The sequence below is a fragment of the Temnothorax longispinosus genome, chromosome 7 (assembly GCF_030848805.1).
Source record: "Temnothorax longispinosus isolate EJ_2023e chromosome 7, Tlon_JGU_v1, whole genome shotgun sequence".
Classification (NCBI taxonomy): Eukaryota; Metazoa; Arthropoda; class Insecta; order Hymenoptera; family Formicidae; genus Temnothorax; species Temnothorax longispinosus.
This window is the reverse complement of record NC_092364.1, coordinates 1,217,891-1,235,182: the sequence shown is the minus strand read 5'-3', so window position 1 is coordinate 1,235,182 and position 17,292 is coordinate 1,217,891. Positions and strand designations below refer to the sequence as shown.

The 17,292-nt window shown below is 49.0% G+C and overlaps 1 protein-coding gene across 20 annotated transcripts in view; it reads left to right on the top strand.

Annotated features, from left to right (window-relative positions):
- Window positions 1–17,292, top strand: part of Cap (Cbl-associated protein) — a 74,659-nt gene that overhangs the window by 41,943 nt on the left and 15,424 nt on the right. For 6 of the 20 annotated variants that reach the window (XM_071783742.1, XM_071783736.1, XM_071783753.1 and 3 more), the window contains 15 exons: window positions 926–973; window positions 2,986–3,185; window positions 3,467–3,629; window positions 3,729–3,827; window positions 4,080–4,219; window positions 4,398–4,470; window positions 4,693–4,728; window positions 5,827–5,971; window positions 6,178–6,283; window positions 6,949–6,978; window positions 7,726–7,758; window positions 8,723–8,827; window positions 10,356–10,408; window positions 10,496–10,665; window positions 11,826–16,961. In XM_071783742.1, the coding sequence (XP_071639843.1) occupies window positions 926–973; window positions 2,986–3,185; window positions 3,467–3,629; window positions 3,729–3,827; window positions 4,080–4,219; window positions 4,398–4,470; window positions 4,693–4,728; window positions 5,827–5,971; window positions 6,178–6,283; window positions 6,949–6,978; window positions 7,726–7,758; window positions 8,723–8,827; window positions 10,356–10,408; window positions 10,496–10,665; window positions 11,826–16,961 (6,537 nt within the window). The remainder of the gene's footprint in view (window positions 1–925; window positions 974–2,985; window positions 3,186–3,466; window positions 3,630–3,728; window positions 3,828–4,079; window positions 4,220–4,397; window positions 4,471–4,692; window positions 4,729–5,826; window positions 5,972–6,177; window positions 6,284–6,948; window positions 6,979–7,725; window positions 7,759–8,722; window positions 8,828–10,355; window positions 10,409–10,495; window positions 10,666–11,825; window positions 16,962–17,292) is intronic. The other 14 variants (XM_071783740.1, XM_071783752.1, XM_071783755.1 and 11 more) reach the window with 10 other exon arrangements.

The window sequence follows — 17,292 nt, the reverse complement described above, 5'->3', positions numbered from 1 at the left end:
ACGCCTCAGTCGACTGGCACCTACCGTGCTACTTTCCCGTGCCTCGAGAGGAGTGTCCCGTCGAGATACGCGGTGCCGCGTCGAAATAAAAAAAAGGGGTCATTGAGATCGTAAAAGTGACGATGTTGGAGAAAAGTGAGTGACGGTTTCGGGAGAGTTGATGCATTATCGAGGGGTAACGAGGGGCGAAGGCGCGATAGGTGTTCGTGAATTTCTTCAACAGGTAGTTCCGCGATCGCGGAGAAAACTCGGAACTCGCGTCCTTTCGAAGAAAATCCTCAGAAAAGAATTACGAGCGTTTCTTGAATTATCGTATTACGAATCGACGAGGAAATTCGAGGGAAAAATATGAGGACTAATTGGCAAAGATAAATAAAAATCTCTACCGACATGAGAGGAATTGACATAATTTTAAGATATTGAAGAGACATCACAAAGAAGTGGAATGATTCGGCAAACCCTTTCGATGCTCGTAAATTATACGATCAGTTTTAGAAATGCATTATGACGCTGATACGCTTTTAGTCTGCTGTGGAATAAGGCAATCCAACTTGGCTTTATTCTTCTTCCTTGCGCTCGTTTCGCGGCAGTCCATCAAGATCGCTTTTATATTAATGAATCGCGGTTTCATCGTGAAAGTAACTTTGAAGAGCTCTTCAGGCGGTATTGGACGCGGCGGTGTAATATAAGCGACTCGCGTCGCGCAGTGTTGACCCACGATAAGCATCAAGATATTCCACGTTGATAGACGATGGTTTAGGTTGGAAAAACTCTCACGGAGACGTACGAATTAATTATTGAATCATGAGACGCTTAAAAAAAGATCCGTTCATAAATGCGTCGTTGAAATAAATGCGATTTGCGAAACGGCGAGAAGACCCGAGAGAGACATTTTGCCTGACAAAACGTTATTTAATGCTTTCAGAGAACGTTATGTTCGCCCCCACGTTTAAAGCCTCGTCGGCGAAACCAGGTAAACCTGCTGCGAGGAATGTGTGAGAAAACTAACAGAATAATTTCGTTGTCGTGCATCTTGCATAATGACTGAAGATGCAATCTGAAATTATTAATATCCAACGTTGTTCTCGAATAACGACTACGAGAATATATATCTGTCCATTAACATTTTTAATGAAATTTTCGGTAATTAATTAACTTTTCGAATATTGACCCGAATGTAAGTGGATGATGAACGATGCGATAAGAGAAATGGAATTGCCATCCAGGAGAGTGTATCTCCATTACGTTAACCAACGCCCGTTTCTCCGAAGACGTAATAAAATTAATTACGTATAGGATGTGGGTCGCATTGTGTAGGGGCCACGTGTGTTCTTAGCAGCGAGGTCGTAATTAAGTTTTTGCCGCACGTACGCGTGTGCGTGTCTCTGTGAATGTATTTTCGCGACTAACAATCTCGTATTAGTAATACGTATTAGTAATCCCATTCGGTAATTTGTCCAGGGAGGAAGGCGCGCGTTAATTTCGGTTACCTGAGAACGTCATCCTTATGGTATTCGATGTTACGACTAATTACCCATCGCTGCTTGGCTGTTAGCTACGAATAGGCGTGTGCATGTTCGGTACACGATCCAAAAACGATGGCAATTCGATGTTTTTGACGTTTCGAACGCTGGATGCAGCTGGCGTCGCGACAGCGTTGATTAATCGCACGTACGTTGCAATTAGCGAGAATGTATAGATAGTGTCGTAACGGTATCGTAAATTAACGTGTGTAACATCAATTATTATATTCCCGTATAGAGAAATATGTGTTATCTAAACAGTCGCGAGTGTTAGGAGGCGTTTCGCCGCTCTCGAATCGAAATGAAAGCCGATCTATATTTCTCACGGTTCCTCTGCCTCTCGGACCTTTCAGCCGATTCGACATACGTCGAATTCGCGCGTAACGTCTCGGCGTTGACGTGTCGTGCGCAGAAAACGCGTTCGCTCCAGAAAACGCGTCGCTCGCGGCATTGTGTTCAGGTTGCGCTCTCGGCCAATTGCAATTATGCGTATCTCATAATGCCTAACGCCGCCCACGCGCGCTTCTAATTTTACCCGCGTCCCAAATGAACCCACCCCTGATTTCCTGCTGCCGCGCGCGACCGCGAGAGATACGGCTCTGCAAATTGGCCGAGAGGTTCAATTCCAACGAGCATATGTGCCTGACTCATCGTGGCGACGATATATCTTTATCGCGTTGTAACGCTGCCGCTTCCCCATCTGACATTCGAGCGAAGTCACCCGTCAATAGGTTCGTTTATGTCACCGACGTTGCGACATAGCGCTCGTTCTTATTTCGACCGTGGTTAACGAGTTAATAAAACCTTTGTTAAGCGCGGCCGTTAAAAAAGATTGCTCTGACGTTGGAAACGGTTGTGCAAGCTTGTAAAAATATTCCTCGCGCAGCTCTATTTTTTTCCCCGGATTCTCTACGCTACGTGAATATATACGTGATACGGATTATTGTATACGTTGCGAAAGGTTTAATAGATCGCCTGCGTCAAAGAATCACTTTTAAACGAGCCGAATTAGTAGTGGGCGGTGACGTAGCACAAAATGCAGGAAGTAGCCGGGAAAAAGACGATCCCTTATGTAATGCGCCCCCGTGTGCCAAGATTAGCATCGCGCCCGTATACATTTCATATTTTAGCTTTAGCGCCAATCTACCAAATCCGCGTAGCGCAGCTGTTGCAGGAGCAAAGACCTCTTTTGGCGAGTTTGTTCCTTTATTGGCAATCCTTCTTCAATTAGCTCCTATATCGGGGTCACCGATAAATCTAATTATAAAACGGTAAATTTAAAAATGATAGAAGCTGGGTTCATTTATAGGAAGAGTAATCGATCGGCCTGGCCTTTTTTTTAGCAAGACCGTTGTTGTTCTATCCGACGATAACCACATTTGCCTGAGTATTGATTAACAAATCATCGTCTCATGGGCACGCCGTGTCGATTACATTCTTAAGAGTGAATTTTCGTTGCCAGGCGTTTGGTCGCCAGGACAAACGCCAGCTGGAAAGGCACCGAGTCCCGAACGTACCAAAGAACCACAGAAGAGCGAGCCGATCCCGCCGGTTTGGACCCCCGCCAGCGCCGGCGCGAGCCCCGTCGCCGAGAGGAAGGAATTTCGTCCCGTGCCGTTCGAGAGTCCTGTACTGAGCCGGAAGAGGCAGCCAAAGGAAGAGGTACGTCAGTCAATTACGCCGAGATGCCAGCTATTTAAGAAACTAAACTCGCGATTGATTAAAGCGTTGAGTTCGGCGATCGAACTTGAAGCAAAATCCAATCCAGACAATTCCTTAAAAAATGAACGCAATAGCAAAAAATTCCCTTTGCGAAGGAAAGAACAGACATGCGTGGTCGCTTTGTCCAAACTGGCTTTTTTTCCCAATTTCTTGCACCAACGGTCGAGAAATTAAGTGGCAAAGTTCAAGGGTACGCATTCTCACGCAAAACTCTGTTCAAGGCGCCTCCGCCCTGGAAAGGCGAGCAGGAGAGGAAGGAGAGCGGCATCTCGCGAATCGTAAATTCACATTCGGCACCCTCCCAGGGATTAAACGCGCTCGCGTCCACGCCGCGATTGCCACGTGCCCAGAATCCGACCATCACGTTGCTGCAGAAAGCACGAGGTCAGCACCCATTACGAGAATCCCTCTGCTCCGCTAAAGACTTGCGGAATTACAATTTCCTCTATCGTTGGCTAAACCGTCGTTGCGATTTTATTGTAGAGGGACAATTGCCGAAAGGGGCGGCTTACTTGGAGGAGAGCGTGTCCGATAATCGGCCGTTGAGCGACGAGAGACCGCTGATCTCTCCAGGAGAGATAAGTAAGTATCGATCGGTTGTAAGTTAAATGATCGAACGTTATTACAATATGATTATTATATTATGGTTGGATAAAATTTTATATACGAGAGAGCCGCCCAATTTATACGTACACCGATTTTCGGAAGTCCGTATCTGTTCCTTATTCACTAACGTTCGCTAACTAGCTGTGTCTAATTTATACGTATGTGTCAATCTACTCTCTCACTGCGTACGCGAGTGCTAATGATTTATTGTGAAATTGAATCGTTCAGTCTACACGGTGAAGAAAGAATACGAGAGTGAGCCGGAAACGGAGCATGAACCGCCGAAGAAGATGGCCGATCTAGGCCCTCGAAAATTCGAGGGGATCGGCCCGGTCACTAAGGAGGGTATCCCTCTCGTGTTGAGATCGGTAGGTCGCTAATTATTAAGTATATCGAAAGTACAAACCTTCTAATTGGTACGATGAACGCTCGACGAGCAATCGTGTGTGGGAAGAAATGATTTATATCGCGCTATAGACGAGTGGTTGTTTTACGTCGCGGCGTGCGATGCGTTTCTCTCAATACTTTCTCGATAAATTATTTTAGGAAGTCAAGGAAAGCAATCAAGCAAAATGGTACAAGAGAATGTACGACTCGTTGCACCGCGCGGATAGGAACGGTAAGTTCTGCAATTACGGGCGGTTATTAGACAGTGTTTTACGCGAGAGATATAAACGATCGCCCGCATATTTTTGTTATGCATACATAGTACCAAACAATATCGTTATTTGCGGGGTAAATTAGGATTTTAATTAATATCGTGCCGATAAATGCGCGCGTTCGAAATAATAACATTTTGTGGGCAGTTCACCGTCGCATAATTCCACGATTTTGCTTCCAGATGACTACGTAACCATAAAATACAAATCAAGAAGAGGTGAATATGCAACTTCCGCGCATGACTGCTGCGGTGGTCGCGAATTGCGACATTTGCTACTAATATTACGCTGTGCGTGGGTGCGATGCGTAACGCAGTCGCTCTAGCTGCGACTTTGTGTAACAACAGCGTAACTAATATCTGTAAAGTAGAAAAACGCGGCGGAGAGATAATCTCCGATTGTGACAAAAACGTATATTCGCCGCAGGATATGCTGTTTTCCATAGAACGGCAGCTGGCCTTCTGCGTAATGCAAGATAACAATTGTCGCTGTACATATATTCACCGCTTAACAGCTCTGCGCTAGTCGAGCGTGAAAAATAATAATAAACAATTTCCGACAGATACATAGATGACTACCTTATGCGCCTCTACCTTATCTAACATCCGGCTGATAATTAACACTCGCCTCTCCCTGGCAGGACTCGCCCTCCCGTAGATTAACATCGTGGTTGATTCGATTAATCGTTTACCATTAATGTGTGTTTTAACTTATGAGAGATTGCTCGGTTCGCCCAAATTGGACGTCTTAGAATTTGGAGAATCCCCGCGGAGGTACGAGCCTCTCTCATCGAATATATCAAGCCAAGTCGGAGCAACTTCTCGAGTTGGCGTGAATTCTTCGCTGTCGCGAGGGAACTTCTTGAGTTGATTTGAAGTTCTCGCGTCCGATCTTTCGCGAGCTCCCCGTCTTTAGATTGTTTCATCGCGCCAAGTCGATCTTCTCGCGGCAAAAATTTAATCCAAACTTCATTTACTTAGGAAAGATCGATTAAAATTTAATTGCAAACTGGGATTACATCTTAATCTCGATGCCGAAGATCTCTCGATGATTAATTCTCAAATAACGTGTATACTAATGTTACGTAACGCGGTATACGTGTGTATGTGTTTATGCGTGTGCATATATGTGTTTGCGTAATGTGATATTTCTATTATAACGTCATAGGAACTAAACCAGAGGTAAACACCGAATTGTTTGCGCTGTTAATTGAACGTTATTTGGTTACCAGTAGATTTTTTGCTGCAACCAAACGGGAGCCCCGAATAGGGACCGGCTGAAAACAAAATGTGAAAAATGAAACACTCTTGTTTCAGGAGGGAGATATGGATACGGAAGCGGCAGCGGATATTTGAGTGAACCGGAACCGCGCGCATACTCGGATCGATCCGTTACTCTCGATAGCCGCCGACGGCTGCGCAACAAGGAAAATGACTTCACCACGGCGACTATGCCCAGAAAGTAAGCGAGAATTCGGAAAGTTTCCCCGCTTTTTTTTTCCAAGCTGCTCGCACGTTTAAATTTCCTCCGCGTGTCCTCTTCTCACCGATTTTCAACTTTCGATCAATTTTTATCGTTCGAACGGATCGTTTCTCAGTAACTGGAATCTAAAACATAAAACTCTTTAAAGATTTATACTATAATGGGCAATTTACATTCTGCTATAGGAATGGGGCGCTGAAATACTCGACAGAGATTTATAAAAATCAGCCTGGCCGCATCGAGGACTATGAACCAGGGCACTCGTCGATCGCCGAGAAGGAAGCTAAAGAGGTACGGCGACCTTTATCGTTCGTAACTCGAGAGTAGACAGACCTGCCTGTACTATAAATTAATGCGCACTCTCCCATAACATCGGAAGATTCGGTCATACGACACCGTGTAGAAATTACTAGCTCGTCCGAAGAGTAACGATTGACGGGACAATCGAATCTTCTAACGACGGGATCGTTTCGCACCGATAGCCCCCATTAAGTAATTTTAATTAAGTATAATAACGTAACGTAGAAGTATATATATTATGTACGTATAATGTGCTCCGTATGTGGATTTCCATGTTAGATATAAATGAAGAGGGCAAAGTTTAGTTGGTCACACGGTTGACACTAAAGTTGGGGTGCGCGCCGAACGCGAACTTAAGATTGGCCATCCATCCCTCCGTCGGGGTATCATGTATCGTTCTACATCGTGAAATTGATCGAACGTGCAGTACATCACTTTGTATCGCGCGACATCGAGCCATATTTCGCGCGAGCGTGGCGGTCGGGGTAGTAGAAATTCGCGTAGACATCTCTCTACCCTCTCTTTTTTTTAATTTTCTTATCGCGACGAATGCGGCACGGCGCGGCGCGGCGCGACCGCGATTTCTACGAAAGATTCCCAAGATTACCTGGAACACACACCTGGAACATGATCGTTTGAAATGGCTTTGCTTCTAGCCGACTTACGACGCGCGGACGAGAAGGAAGGTAATCACGCCAATCCGAACGTGTTAAATAAAACGAATTGCTTTTGCCGGCCAACTTATACGTTTCCTCCGTTTATTGAGAGCTTTTCTGTTTGGCGATCACGAAAGTTAATTGATTGCGAGCTCTTGCTCTCTGTCGCTGCCCTCGTTGGTGGTTATTGCGTTTCTTTAACACACACGTACACACAGCGCAGACACAGTTCTCAGTATACAACAAGCACGCACGTGTATTCAGAGCGCGCAGGGTCCCTCGAGAGAGCAAGTACTGTAATGGAGATTACATACATAAATTTTTATTATCTCTCGAGTGGAGAGAATCGCATCCTTCGGGGTACCCTGTGGCTCCACGTAGTACAACCCCGTTGATTTTCACACAGCTTTTGTAGCGCTGCTTGTAGTTGATCCTATGTTTAAATATCATGCCGACCTCCATCTAAAATCGAGACACGGCTTTATTAAATTTGTTTGTGTAATAATTCAATTATATTTAATTTAATGTGTAATTATACGATATATTTGACCATAATTATAATTGATGATCTATTTTAGAGAAATTTGTATATAGCTTCTCTTTTTAACATATTTATTTAGCGTTAGGTCATCCAGCGTTTCCTCCTATTTTAGATGGAAAATGGCGAGAATATCCGGATAGTATTCGATTATCCCCCTTTTATTTGAATCTAAATGTTTCAGTAACCCCTTCTAGATAGCGCATAGTATAACACTGTGTTTAATTCTGTGATTCTAGTGGTGGGACGAGGTCATGGACATATTTGACGGGGTACGCCATTTTTATATTAATGCAATAGTTAAATAAGAATTTTCTCCGTCTCTCTATTCCTTCTATTCTCTCCTCGTTCTATTGGTACTTTCTCTCTCTCCTCCGCGTAGATGGTAAGATTCAATTAAAATTAATATTTTCCATTACTTCGGAATTAACCTAGTAGCTCATCGCCTTGAGGGATCTTGTAGAATTACCATGTTGCCACAATCTTTTCCTTTTCTCGTAGAATTTTGTCGTAAAATTAAAATTACGAATAAGAAGATGCGCCGTCGCGGTCTCTAGAATGAATTTCAAATAAATTTCGCTCACACGAGCAATCGCGCGTTGCCAATTTTAATGTGGTTATTGCGTTTTAAGATATATGTTTTTCCGATCTAATTTTTGTGGTGCACCGTTTGTAAAGTTAGCCAGCAAAAAACTGGCCAGCGATTTTTTTTCATGCGATTTAACGTCAAACTTGATAACTAACGGCGGCTTCTCGCCTTCTGATAATCGATATCCTTGCACCCCGGGTGTGCATGCAATCTCCCTCCCACATGGGGATTTCCCCGACATTGTTTAAAGTACTAAGTAGATCTTTCGATAATGATAACTATAAATTGAAGGATTTATACGGAGGAACATTACCGGGTTGCAAAGGGTTTACATATCGCGATGGACACGCGCGTCGCGTATACCCATGTATTAACTTATGCACGGTATGTCGTTTTACCGATTGCACACCTAACGCCTTCCGTCTTGAACCCCCCGTCCTGCGAATCGCCGAATCGTCCGGATCCCGATCATCATCGTCCGGTCTGGACGACTGTGACCGATGTCCCCGATCGTGTGTGTGCGTGTGCGTGCTCGTCGATGTTTTGCGTGTCGTCCCCGCTCGTATGCCATCCCACACCGTTATCCATCCCCTTCCGACGACGATGACAACGACGACGACGACGACGATGACGACCATGGGTGACAGTGGCTGAACGAAAACGGACATCCTCAGCACGCTAGGATGGAGTCTCTGGGCGGTGGCGTCCGGCAGTCCCGCGTCCTCAGCCTCTCCTATCGGCCGGAGGACAGTGTAAGGATACCGACGATCAGCAGCACGAAAAGTTCTGAGTTCGTCGGCGGCATGAGGCGGGCGCGTCCGGTGGCGCCGGAAGGCACGACCGATCGGTCGATCGATCTATCCTGCAGGCCGCGTACGCATAGGTCCAGAACCCCGGTCCAAGACCAGTCCAAGTCGTCCTTGATCCCATCGATCGAGTCTACCGATCGGTCGAGCGATCGTCCAACCGCCGTCGGCGATGATATCGGGGACGGTCGCATCATCCGACCCCTAGAACGCGCCCCCGCCGCCGCTGACCCCTGCTATTGGCATGCCGCCGGCATGCTGGATGGAAGATCCAAGAGCTTCGTGTTGCCGGATCGTTGCCCGGCACGCCGATCGCATCCGGTCGGGATCGAGCGATCGGCGGCATCGCCGCTTCCGTCTGTCGCCGCGATCGTGCCGTGCTCGGCCGGCAGCAACAGCATCCAGCAACAACAGCAGCAGCAACAGCAGCATCATCGTCATCATCATCATGGGCACCATCATTATCATCACGAGCATCAACATCATCATCAACATCGTCATCATCAACAGCCCCACCATCAAGACCAAGAACAGCAGCAGCGACCGCCGCTCTCTTCTTCTTCTACTTCTTCTTCTTTTTCCAGCACCGATCATATCATGCTACCACCATCACCGACAACACCCTCCGTTATCACCACGCAAGCCGTTTCACGGGTTAGAACGGCTGCCACATCGTCGACAAGTAGAGTGCACGATGACGTTGTCCTCTATCTGTCTAGATATCTGTCTGCTGTCTATCTCTATCTCTATGGCTATCGAGTCGTCTCTCCCTCACTTTCTTCTTTGCATCTTTGTCATGATTCTGTATCTCTCTCTTTATCCTTCACATGCCTGTTCTACACATCTCTGTCTGTATCATTATACACAATACTCTTAATGAGAAGAAGTTAGAGCCGCGTTTTTAGCGCTTTTTCTGTACACATCGCGAAACTCCAAAGCCATTGGAAAATATTCCTTTGATACACCACTCGATGCGGCATGAGCGAAATATTTTGTCACAGAAGCGAAATACCAATTAATGAGCGATATCAGTTATTTTTTATTCTTATAAATCAATAATTTATAAATCAATAATTCGTACGTTAATAACATCACTTTTTACAAAATCGTTCGTATCTCACAGGTACATTTTGCATCACAAGCAGCTATTGTTGATCTCCTCGTATCTTGATCTCCTACATATTTGTACCCTCTTCCTGTACCTCTCATTTCCTGTGGATTATGTCTCATTAGCTTAATCCTGCCACGTTCCTCCTTCACCCTGGCTTAGCATTACACGACCGCGGCATGATCTGCTCGATGATGCGATTGTTGATCTCGATTAAAAACCACTCGTTCTTGGATCTCGAATAATCGTATCTCTCGCGCGCCGAGTAGCGTATGCGTAGCATGTTTTGTAGACGATAAGTGGCGATCGAGAATCGTCGACGTAACGAACGGCGACGGTAACAGCGTTTCTTTCTTTTTTTTTTAGCCCTTCGATCAGCGTAGCAACGCACGTGCCGCGGCCAAGCCGTACATGACTCAGTAAGTACAATGTCAATCTCTGATCTCTTTAAATCTGCATAATGAATCGAGGTATTTATCCCTCACCGGCGTTTCTCGTTCGCGAAGTGCTCTCAAAGAGTCAGGCTACGAGAGTGACTCGACGCTGGTGTTCCGCCGACGAGAAGACATCAGTCCGCTCAGCCTTCTGGAGCAGAGACTGGCATACAAAACGGTGCAGAGCGGTGGCGACGTACCCCTTCATGGGCTTCGCAAGCTAGCCCCGGAACGTCCGAAGGGTGAGTTGCCCCGATCCTCGTGCTATTTTAATTTTTCTTTTGTTCCTTACTTTTTCCATACGTCTTGATATGCTACAAACCAGCACGCTGATCAACATCGGCCGTGTAACCCGAGTTTACTTTTCGCATGCGGGTATGTGTCTTAAGGTTGCTTGCAATGTGTGCGTTTTTATTAATTATTATTGTGTTTTGTCAATTACGCATGCGTTTCGAAACTTCGAGTGATGAGAAAAAGATTAGTTAAAAGAGTTATACAATACATTTGTTTTACATTATTATTGTTAGAGAAATTGTTTGATTTCTAATTATTTCGGATTATTTATAACAGTTACAAAAAGTATCCTCGATGTTTCGCAAAATTGGACGTATCGACAAGAGTCGAAACGATTTTTCCTCTAAAAAAAAAATTTAACTCTCACAGCGCTGATCTGTGCTGAAAAGCGCCGCGGCATGACGTGTGAGTAGTGCTCTGTTTGAAGCACACTGCTTTGATACGTAATTTTCTTTGTATGTGTAATCTCCCGTGGGCGGTTGCATCAACGTCAGTTAGCGCTAATCGCGATTAATTAGGCTGGAGGAGAGGCTTTCGTGGGACAACGGATCTGTCCGAGTTTATGCGACAGCGCATTGTGGTACTTCACCGATAAACTTACCGGGCGACTTGACTCGCCAATATCGATTAATTAATTAATCAACGACGCAACGGCCTCTCCGTCAGCCTAAAACTTTCCTTCCCCGATATCGCGTCGTGGCCAAGGCTGCGATTTAGACGGGGACAGGTAATCGATAATCGGAATTAGTCAACCGGGTAAAGTTGATGCAACCTGACCTCGGGCGTTCTCACCTAAGTTTTAAATATGGCACAACTCTTCTCTCGATAGTCTGTCGATATTGGTGCGCGAGTCGGTCCTTCCGAAAAGCTCTTTTTTGCAATTCTTTTGCGTAAGCGCACCGCCAGCCGCAGTAACGACACAATGAGGAGCCGCAAATCCTCGCATCGGCACGCAGTCGCGCCGGCGAAGCACGGCGCGTCCACCAGCTTAGCCTTGAACGGGACAACCTTTAGACGACTGATCTTTGGGTGGCAGGGTGTAAAAGCAAAGGACCTTCGACGGCATACGAGAACCTGGAAAACCAAACCGGCGAAACTTTGTCCACAGACGACTCGGAGATCGAATATTTCCCGATCTCGCCGACTTTGACGAGGATCCGCGTGCATCGAAGAAGCGCCTCGTGCACGTCGACCATCACCTCATCCACGAAGACGACGGCATTCTCAACGCGGCACGAGTGGTCGATACTGTCCTCGATCGACTCGAAATCGCCGCCGCCGCCGCCGCCGGTCATGAGAGCTCCCCCTCACAGCCTCTCGTCATCCGGTAGAGTTCTTCCGCAAGCTATGTCGGCGCCAAGACCGCCCTCCCCGCCCCGAAGAAAATCCTCACGTCATAGCAGAACCTTGAAATTGTATTCGGAGAGTACGCGATTGATCGATAACTCGTACACCGCGTATTCGAAACCCAGGCACGAACAGTGCTTCGCGCATGCCGACAGCGTGTCGAGCATCAGATCGCTAAGAGAGAGATTCTGCAGCAACCTCGAGAGACATCGGCGAAGTCGCGAGCAGTTTCACAGCGCGATCGTGCGCACGTCCTCCAGCAGCCCGATTGCCTCGAAGACCGCCAAGGTATCTACTTTATTTTCCAATACTTTCGGCAAGAGAAGATCGGATCCCTGCTTGTCGCAGACCCAATTTGAAGCAAAAAAATTTAATCTACCGTCGAGCAGTGTGAGTAGTCACGTTTGTTCCTCGACATCGCCGCCATCGAAGAGTAGTCGCGAATCTTCAGTGAAGTTCGATAAACGCGCGGCGGTAAAGGTGCCATCGAGACACGTAACTTCCGTTGCCACCAAAGTGAGACAGAAATCTCCGGAAAGAACTACAACGAGACCGGAATCTCTGTCAACTGCAAAGAGGGACAAATTTCGTCTTACGAAGAAAGAGCAAGAACAATCCTGCAGGAGGCTCAGCAGATCACACGAACTCTCCTCACCGATAGAGGTCAGAAAAGCTTTACAGAAGTATAAAGAGAGAGAAACGAGGGACGTGCAAAGCAGAGCACTTTCGTCAGGCACTTTAGTGAAGAGCTCGACGATTCCGTATAGTTTGTCGACGAGTAAACAGAAACGTCCGATAGATAAGTCTCTCAAAGCTGTCGTCTCGCCCAAGGGACAGGAACTATTACGAAAGACACCTGAGCAGCCTACGGCGACGAGAAGGACGTCAAGCGCCCAGCTAAAATCTCCCGCAAAAAGCGCGTCACAAATCACTAAGCCAGAACCAAAGAGAACGAAAATCATTGCAAAGCCATCAGAAAAACTAGTCGTCAGCAAAGAATCCTTACGTTCGGTGTCTTCGTCCTGTTCCGAAGTAGCTAGTGAAGCGAGCAAGAGGAAGCGACCTCGTGAGAAGCCGCAGACGATCGTCAAGACTCCGACGAAGAAGCCAGAGACGATACGCGTGACTGTGAACGGCGACAGGAAGAAGATTGAAACGAAAAGAAAGGCGCGGAGAGATAAGAGCGTCGACGAAGCGGACGTCAGCAAGACCTTGAACGGGTGGAGGGAGATGGCCGAGAAGGACGAAATCAAGTTGCTGAGGAGAGTAGAGAAGATAGTGCCAAGCGTCGAGCAAGATTCCAGAACCTCTATCTTGACCGTGGAGGAGATCAGGAGGCACCAGGAGGCGACGCGCACAGATACTTTCTTTCAGAATCTCTTCCTGCGGAACCATATGTCGTTCGCACAACCTCACGAAGAGAAAAAATCTCTCGTCGGCGAGCGTGCAAAAATGTTTCAAGACACGACGAGGGAGAGCTTCAGATCGGAGCCGTCCTTGAAGTCTCTGGGCGTGTACCTGGCGCACAAGCGACCTGTCTCGAACTCGAAGTTCAAGAACTGGGAACGTGACAGCGTCGTCTCGTCCAGAAGTTCGAGCCCGTACGGGGTCTGCTGGCCTGGTCGGTCGGTCCTTCAGAAAATCGGCAAGTTCGACAGCTTGCTGGACATCGACGAGTTCGGTTCGTCTACCACGTTGCGCGTTCGTAGCCCAGAATCTATGTCACGGGAACACGTGAAGGTACGAAGTCTAAGCGAGCCGCCATTGAAGACTCTGCCCGAGTCGAGAGAATCTTCGCCGAGGTCCTCTTCGCCGTCTCCGGCGAGATCGCAGACGCCTCGACGGACTCACGTCTCCAAGCAGGAAGACTCAAACGCCCCACTGACGATTATGAAAAAAGTGAGAGCCAGAAGCGCCGGTGAGGCAGAGGACGCCAAGAGGCTCGGTTCAAATCTGTCATTGACGAAGAGCACCGGTTCATTATCGTCCATGGATCGCGAGGATTATCAACAATATATACTCGAATTACTGCATCACAGGCGTAAGTCGAAACGATACAAGGATCTGCGCGACTTTTACGCGAACCTCAGCAGGATGGACCAGCTGGAGCGCACGTTCTCCTCCGGGGATCTACGGCCGCGGCTGAAGAACGAAGAGATCATCGATTACGATCGCTGGAAACAGATCAGATCGAAAGAGAAAGCGGAACAGGAGTTAAAGGCACTCTACGGGAAACTGAAGAGCGTCCAACGTGACAAGGATTTTCTTTTCAGCGCGAAAGACGTCGATAAATTCAAGTGGCACGGCGATTGTGGACTGCGCTGCAAGGAACGCTCCGTGGAGGACATCTTGCAGTATTTTCGGAGACTCCAGAGCGAGGAGAGCGAGTTGGAATCCTTCAAGAAAAGAGCTGTCTCACAGAAGGATACTTATACACCTCTCTGGCGCGGCAGTTCGGTCGTCAACGTGGCGACCACGATGCAGAAGAAAGCCAACGCCACTTTTCGGGATGCTGGCAAATTCGCGGATTACCATCCATCTCTGCAGAGAAGTCTCGGTGGTAGCAAGAAGTTCTGGAGCAGTTTGTCCATCGAGCAAGTGACCAACCTGAAGAAGCAGCTAAACGAAATATACGGTAGCGATAATCCTCAAAGACGAAATGGCGACGTCGTTGATGCACCTCGCGAGATCAGCGAGTATCAGCAATCTGTTAAGGAAGATCGCGTGGTCAAAGACGAAACTTTAACGAGCTATGAAATCATCGTGCCGCCTGCGGGCGATTCCAAGGATCATCCCCAAGATGATTCGAAGAGTCTCCACGTACGATGCCATTCGATGATAGCGTCAGAGTCGGCGATATTGAAGGAACAAGGCGATGCTGAGGGCATCTTGAAGAAAAGCGACTCCATTGGTCGTTTAAAGGGCCTCGAGAGGTCCGAATCGGAGAGATCGGTCTCTCCATCGATGTCGGAGCTGGAGAAGAAGAGGCTGTCATTGACTCTCGGCAAAGAAGTGCTGGACAGGATGACGCGAAGAAGACTATCCGCGCCTCTAGCGCCTCGCGAAACTCGCGGGAGCATCGCCGCTGCCTTGGCGGCCACGAAGATACCGGGGAAACCATCCGCGAAAAGTATTGCGAGGCCGACTTGTGCGCCCGACACGCCCAGCGTGGCTAGCACTTCTCCCAGGACCTGTTATTCTCTCGAAGCGTCGTACATTGAAGACACGACCAAACCTAAAGACAAAAGCGACTTTCTGCTGGTGTTGACGTCCAATAACGAGAGCTCCAGCGACAAGCAACGCGTGGTGACTGTACTCGAAGAGTGGTCGAAGAAGCCACCCTTGTTGGCCATGACGGTGCCGGGCGAGAAAGCAAAATTGAGCAGCAAGTTCGCCTCGGGCAGCGATGGAGACAGCATGACGGAGAGCTCAGAGACCTCGGTAAGAACGGTTATCCAGCGGGGCAACGGACCCGAGACGGAGGACGTGTCGCGGAAGATCGAGTTCTTCGAGAACGTGGAGAAGAGAGGAGACCAACAGAAGGAGATCGCACCGACGGCGACAGCGACGACGACGACGACGTGGACGTTTCGCGGCAGGAAGAAGCTGCCGTCGTCGCAAAGCTTCGCTGATCTGAAGGAGCTCTTCGGCGAGACCGAGTCGGCCAAGTACGGTTCACTGGCCGGCGCCGCCGCCGCCGGCAGGCTTGATCGATCGCGATCAACGTCGCCGCGGGAGCGGAAGATCGACGGCAGCTCGCCGACGCAGCCGGAAGCGACGGGCATGCGACAGCAACGACGACCGTTCCGCTCCTGTTCACGGGAGCGTGAACACGACGCGAGGCCGCGCAGCGTTAGTCCGTGTCGCGCGACCACGCGATCGAACTCGTCCTGCAGTGTGGACAGCGGCGGCGGTGGCGGTTGGCCGCGCAGTTCGTCGCCGGATCCCGAGAAGTACTGGCGCGCCTACCTTAACTTGGTGCGGAACGGCACGGTGCGGAGGTTGCGCGCGAGATTCGAGAGCGCCGAGGACCTGCCGCGGCGAGTCAGGATCGTGGCCACGCCGAAGCGCTTTCGCAGCGATCCGGAATTGGCGCGGAGCTTGCTGAAGAGGACGAGCGAGGGAGAAGACCGCGGCAGCGCCTTGAAGCCGCACGAACATGTCGACGTGGCGTGGCTGCGCAGGAGATTCGAGACGACGAAGAGAGGACGGCCGCGGATAGGACGAAGGGGCGACTCGCCGCCGATCCCGCGGGTGCCGCTGCGCCGGGAGAACCTCTCGATGCCGCACATCGACGTCATCAGCAAGACGGTCGGACTGAAGGAGCCCCAAGTCACCGGTACCGTCACCAACCACGTGACCAGGCAAGCGGAGACCAAGGAGCTCGAGGCGAAAAGGCCGGTCTGCCGGATGCGGAAGAGGTTCGAATCCCCGGACACCGCTGGTGGCCGAACTTCCATAATGGGTGAGATGTTCACGTCGGCGCCGGACGTGCGCGAGCTTCGCGACATCGCGCCCTACCTGGCCGGAAAGTGGGTGGCGCACCGGTACCCCAATCGTCGCGACAACATGCGCTCACTGTCGTCGCCGGCAGACCTCCGGAGCCACCGGGGCACCTCGAAGACTCGTTCCTCCTCGTCGGCCGACAAGAGGAAACCGGAACGACCGCGCGCCACCTCCTCGTCTCCGACGCGTCCGCGCACGACCCCCGCGTCGATCCTCAAACCGTCGCAGCAGACCGTCTTCGCCGGGCAGCCCTTCGACCCTGACAAACACAGACCGAGGTTCAGGTACCAACCGCCGCCTCCGCCGCCTTCGCCCACCGCCGCACGAAGGCACAGAACCTGGTGGCCGACCCTGCCTGTCTACATGGCGCGACCTACCGTCACCTTCGAAGGTCTGAAATTTCATCAGCCGTTTGGAGCACCTAGGCTGGATTGAGTCTTCCTAGATAGCAGAAGCGGGAAGGAGATCCTGAGAAAATTTCTCTGTGTCTTTAGAAATGAATCCAAGTTTTTTTTCTGTTGATTAAGAAAGTAGAGTTTAAGTTCGTTAAATTCGCGCAGTCGGATTGAAGAGTCATTATCGCTTCTCGTGGCACCAATATCGTTTAGATGTTAGAGAAGAACGTGCGTCAAGTTGATCGACAGGTTCGCTCGGCAACGTGTGTGCGATCCCTCGTTGAATCCCGCGAATTGATTTTCGTTATAGCTGTGTAGAACGGCTAA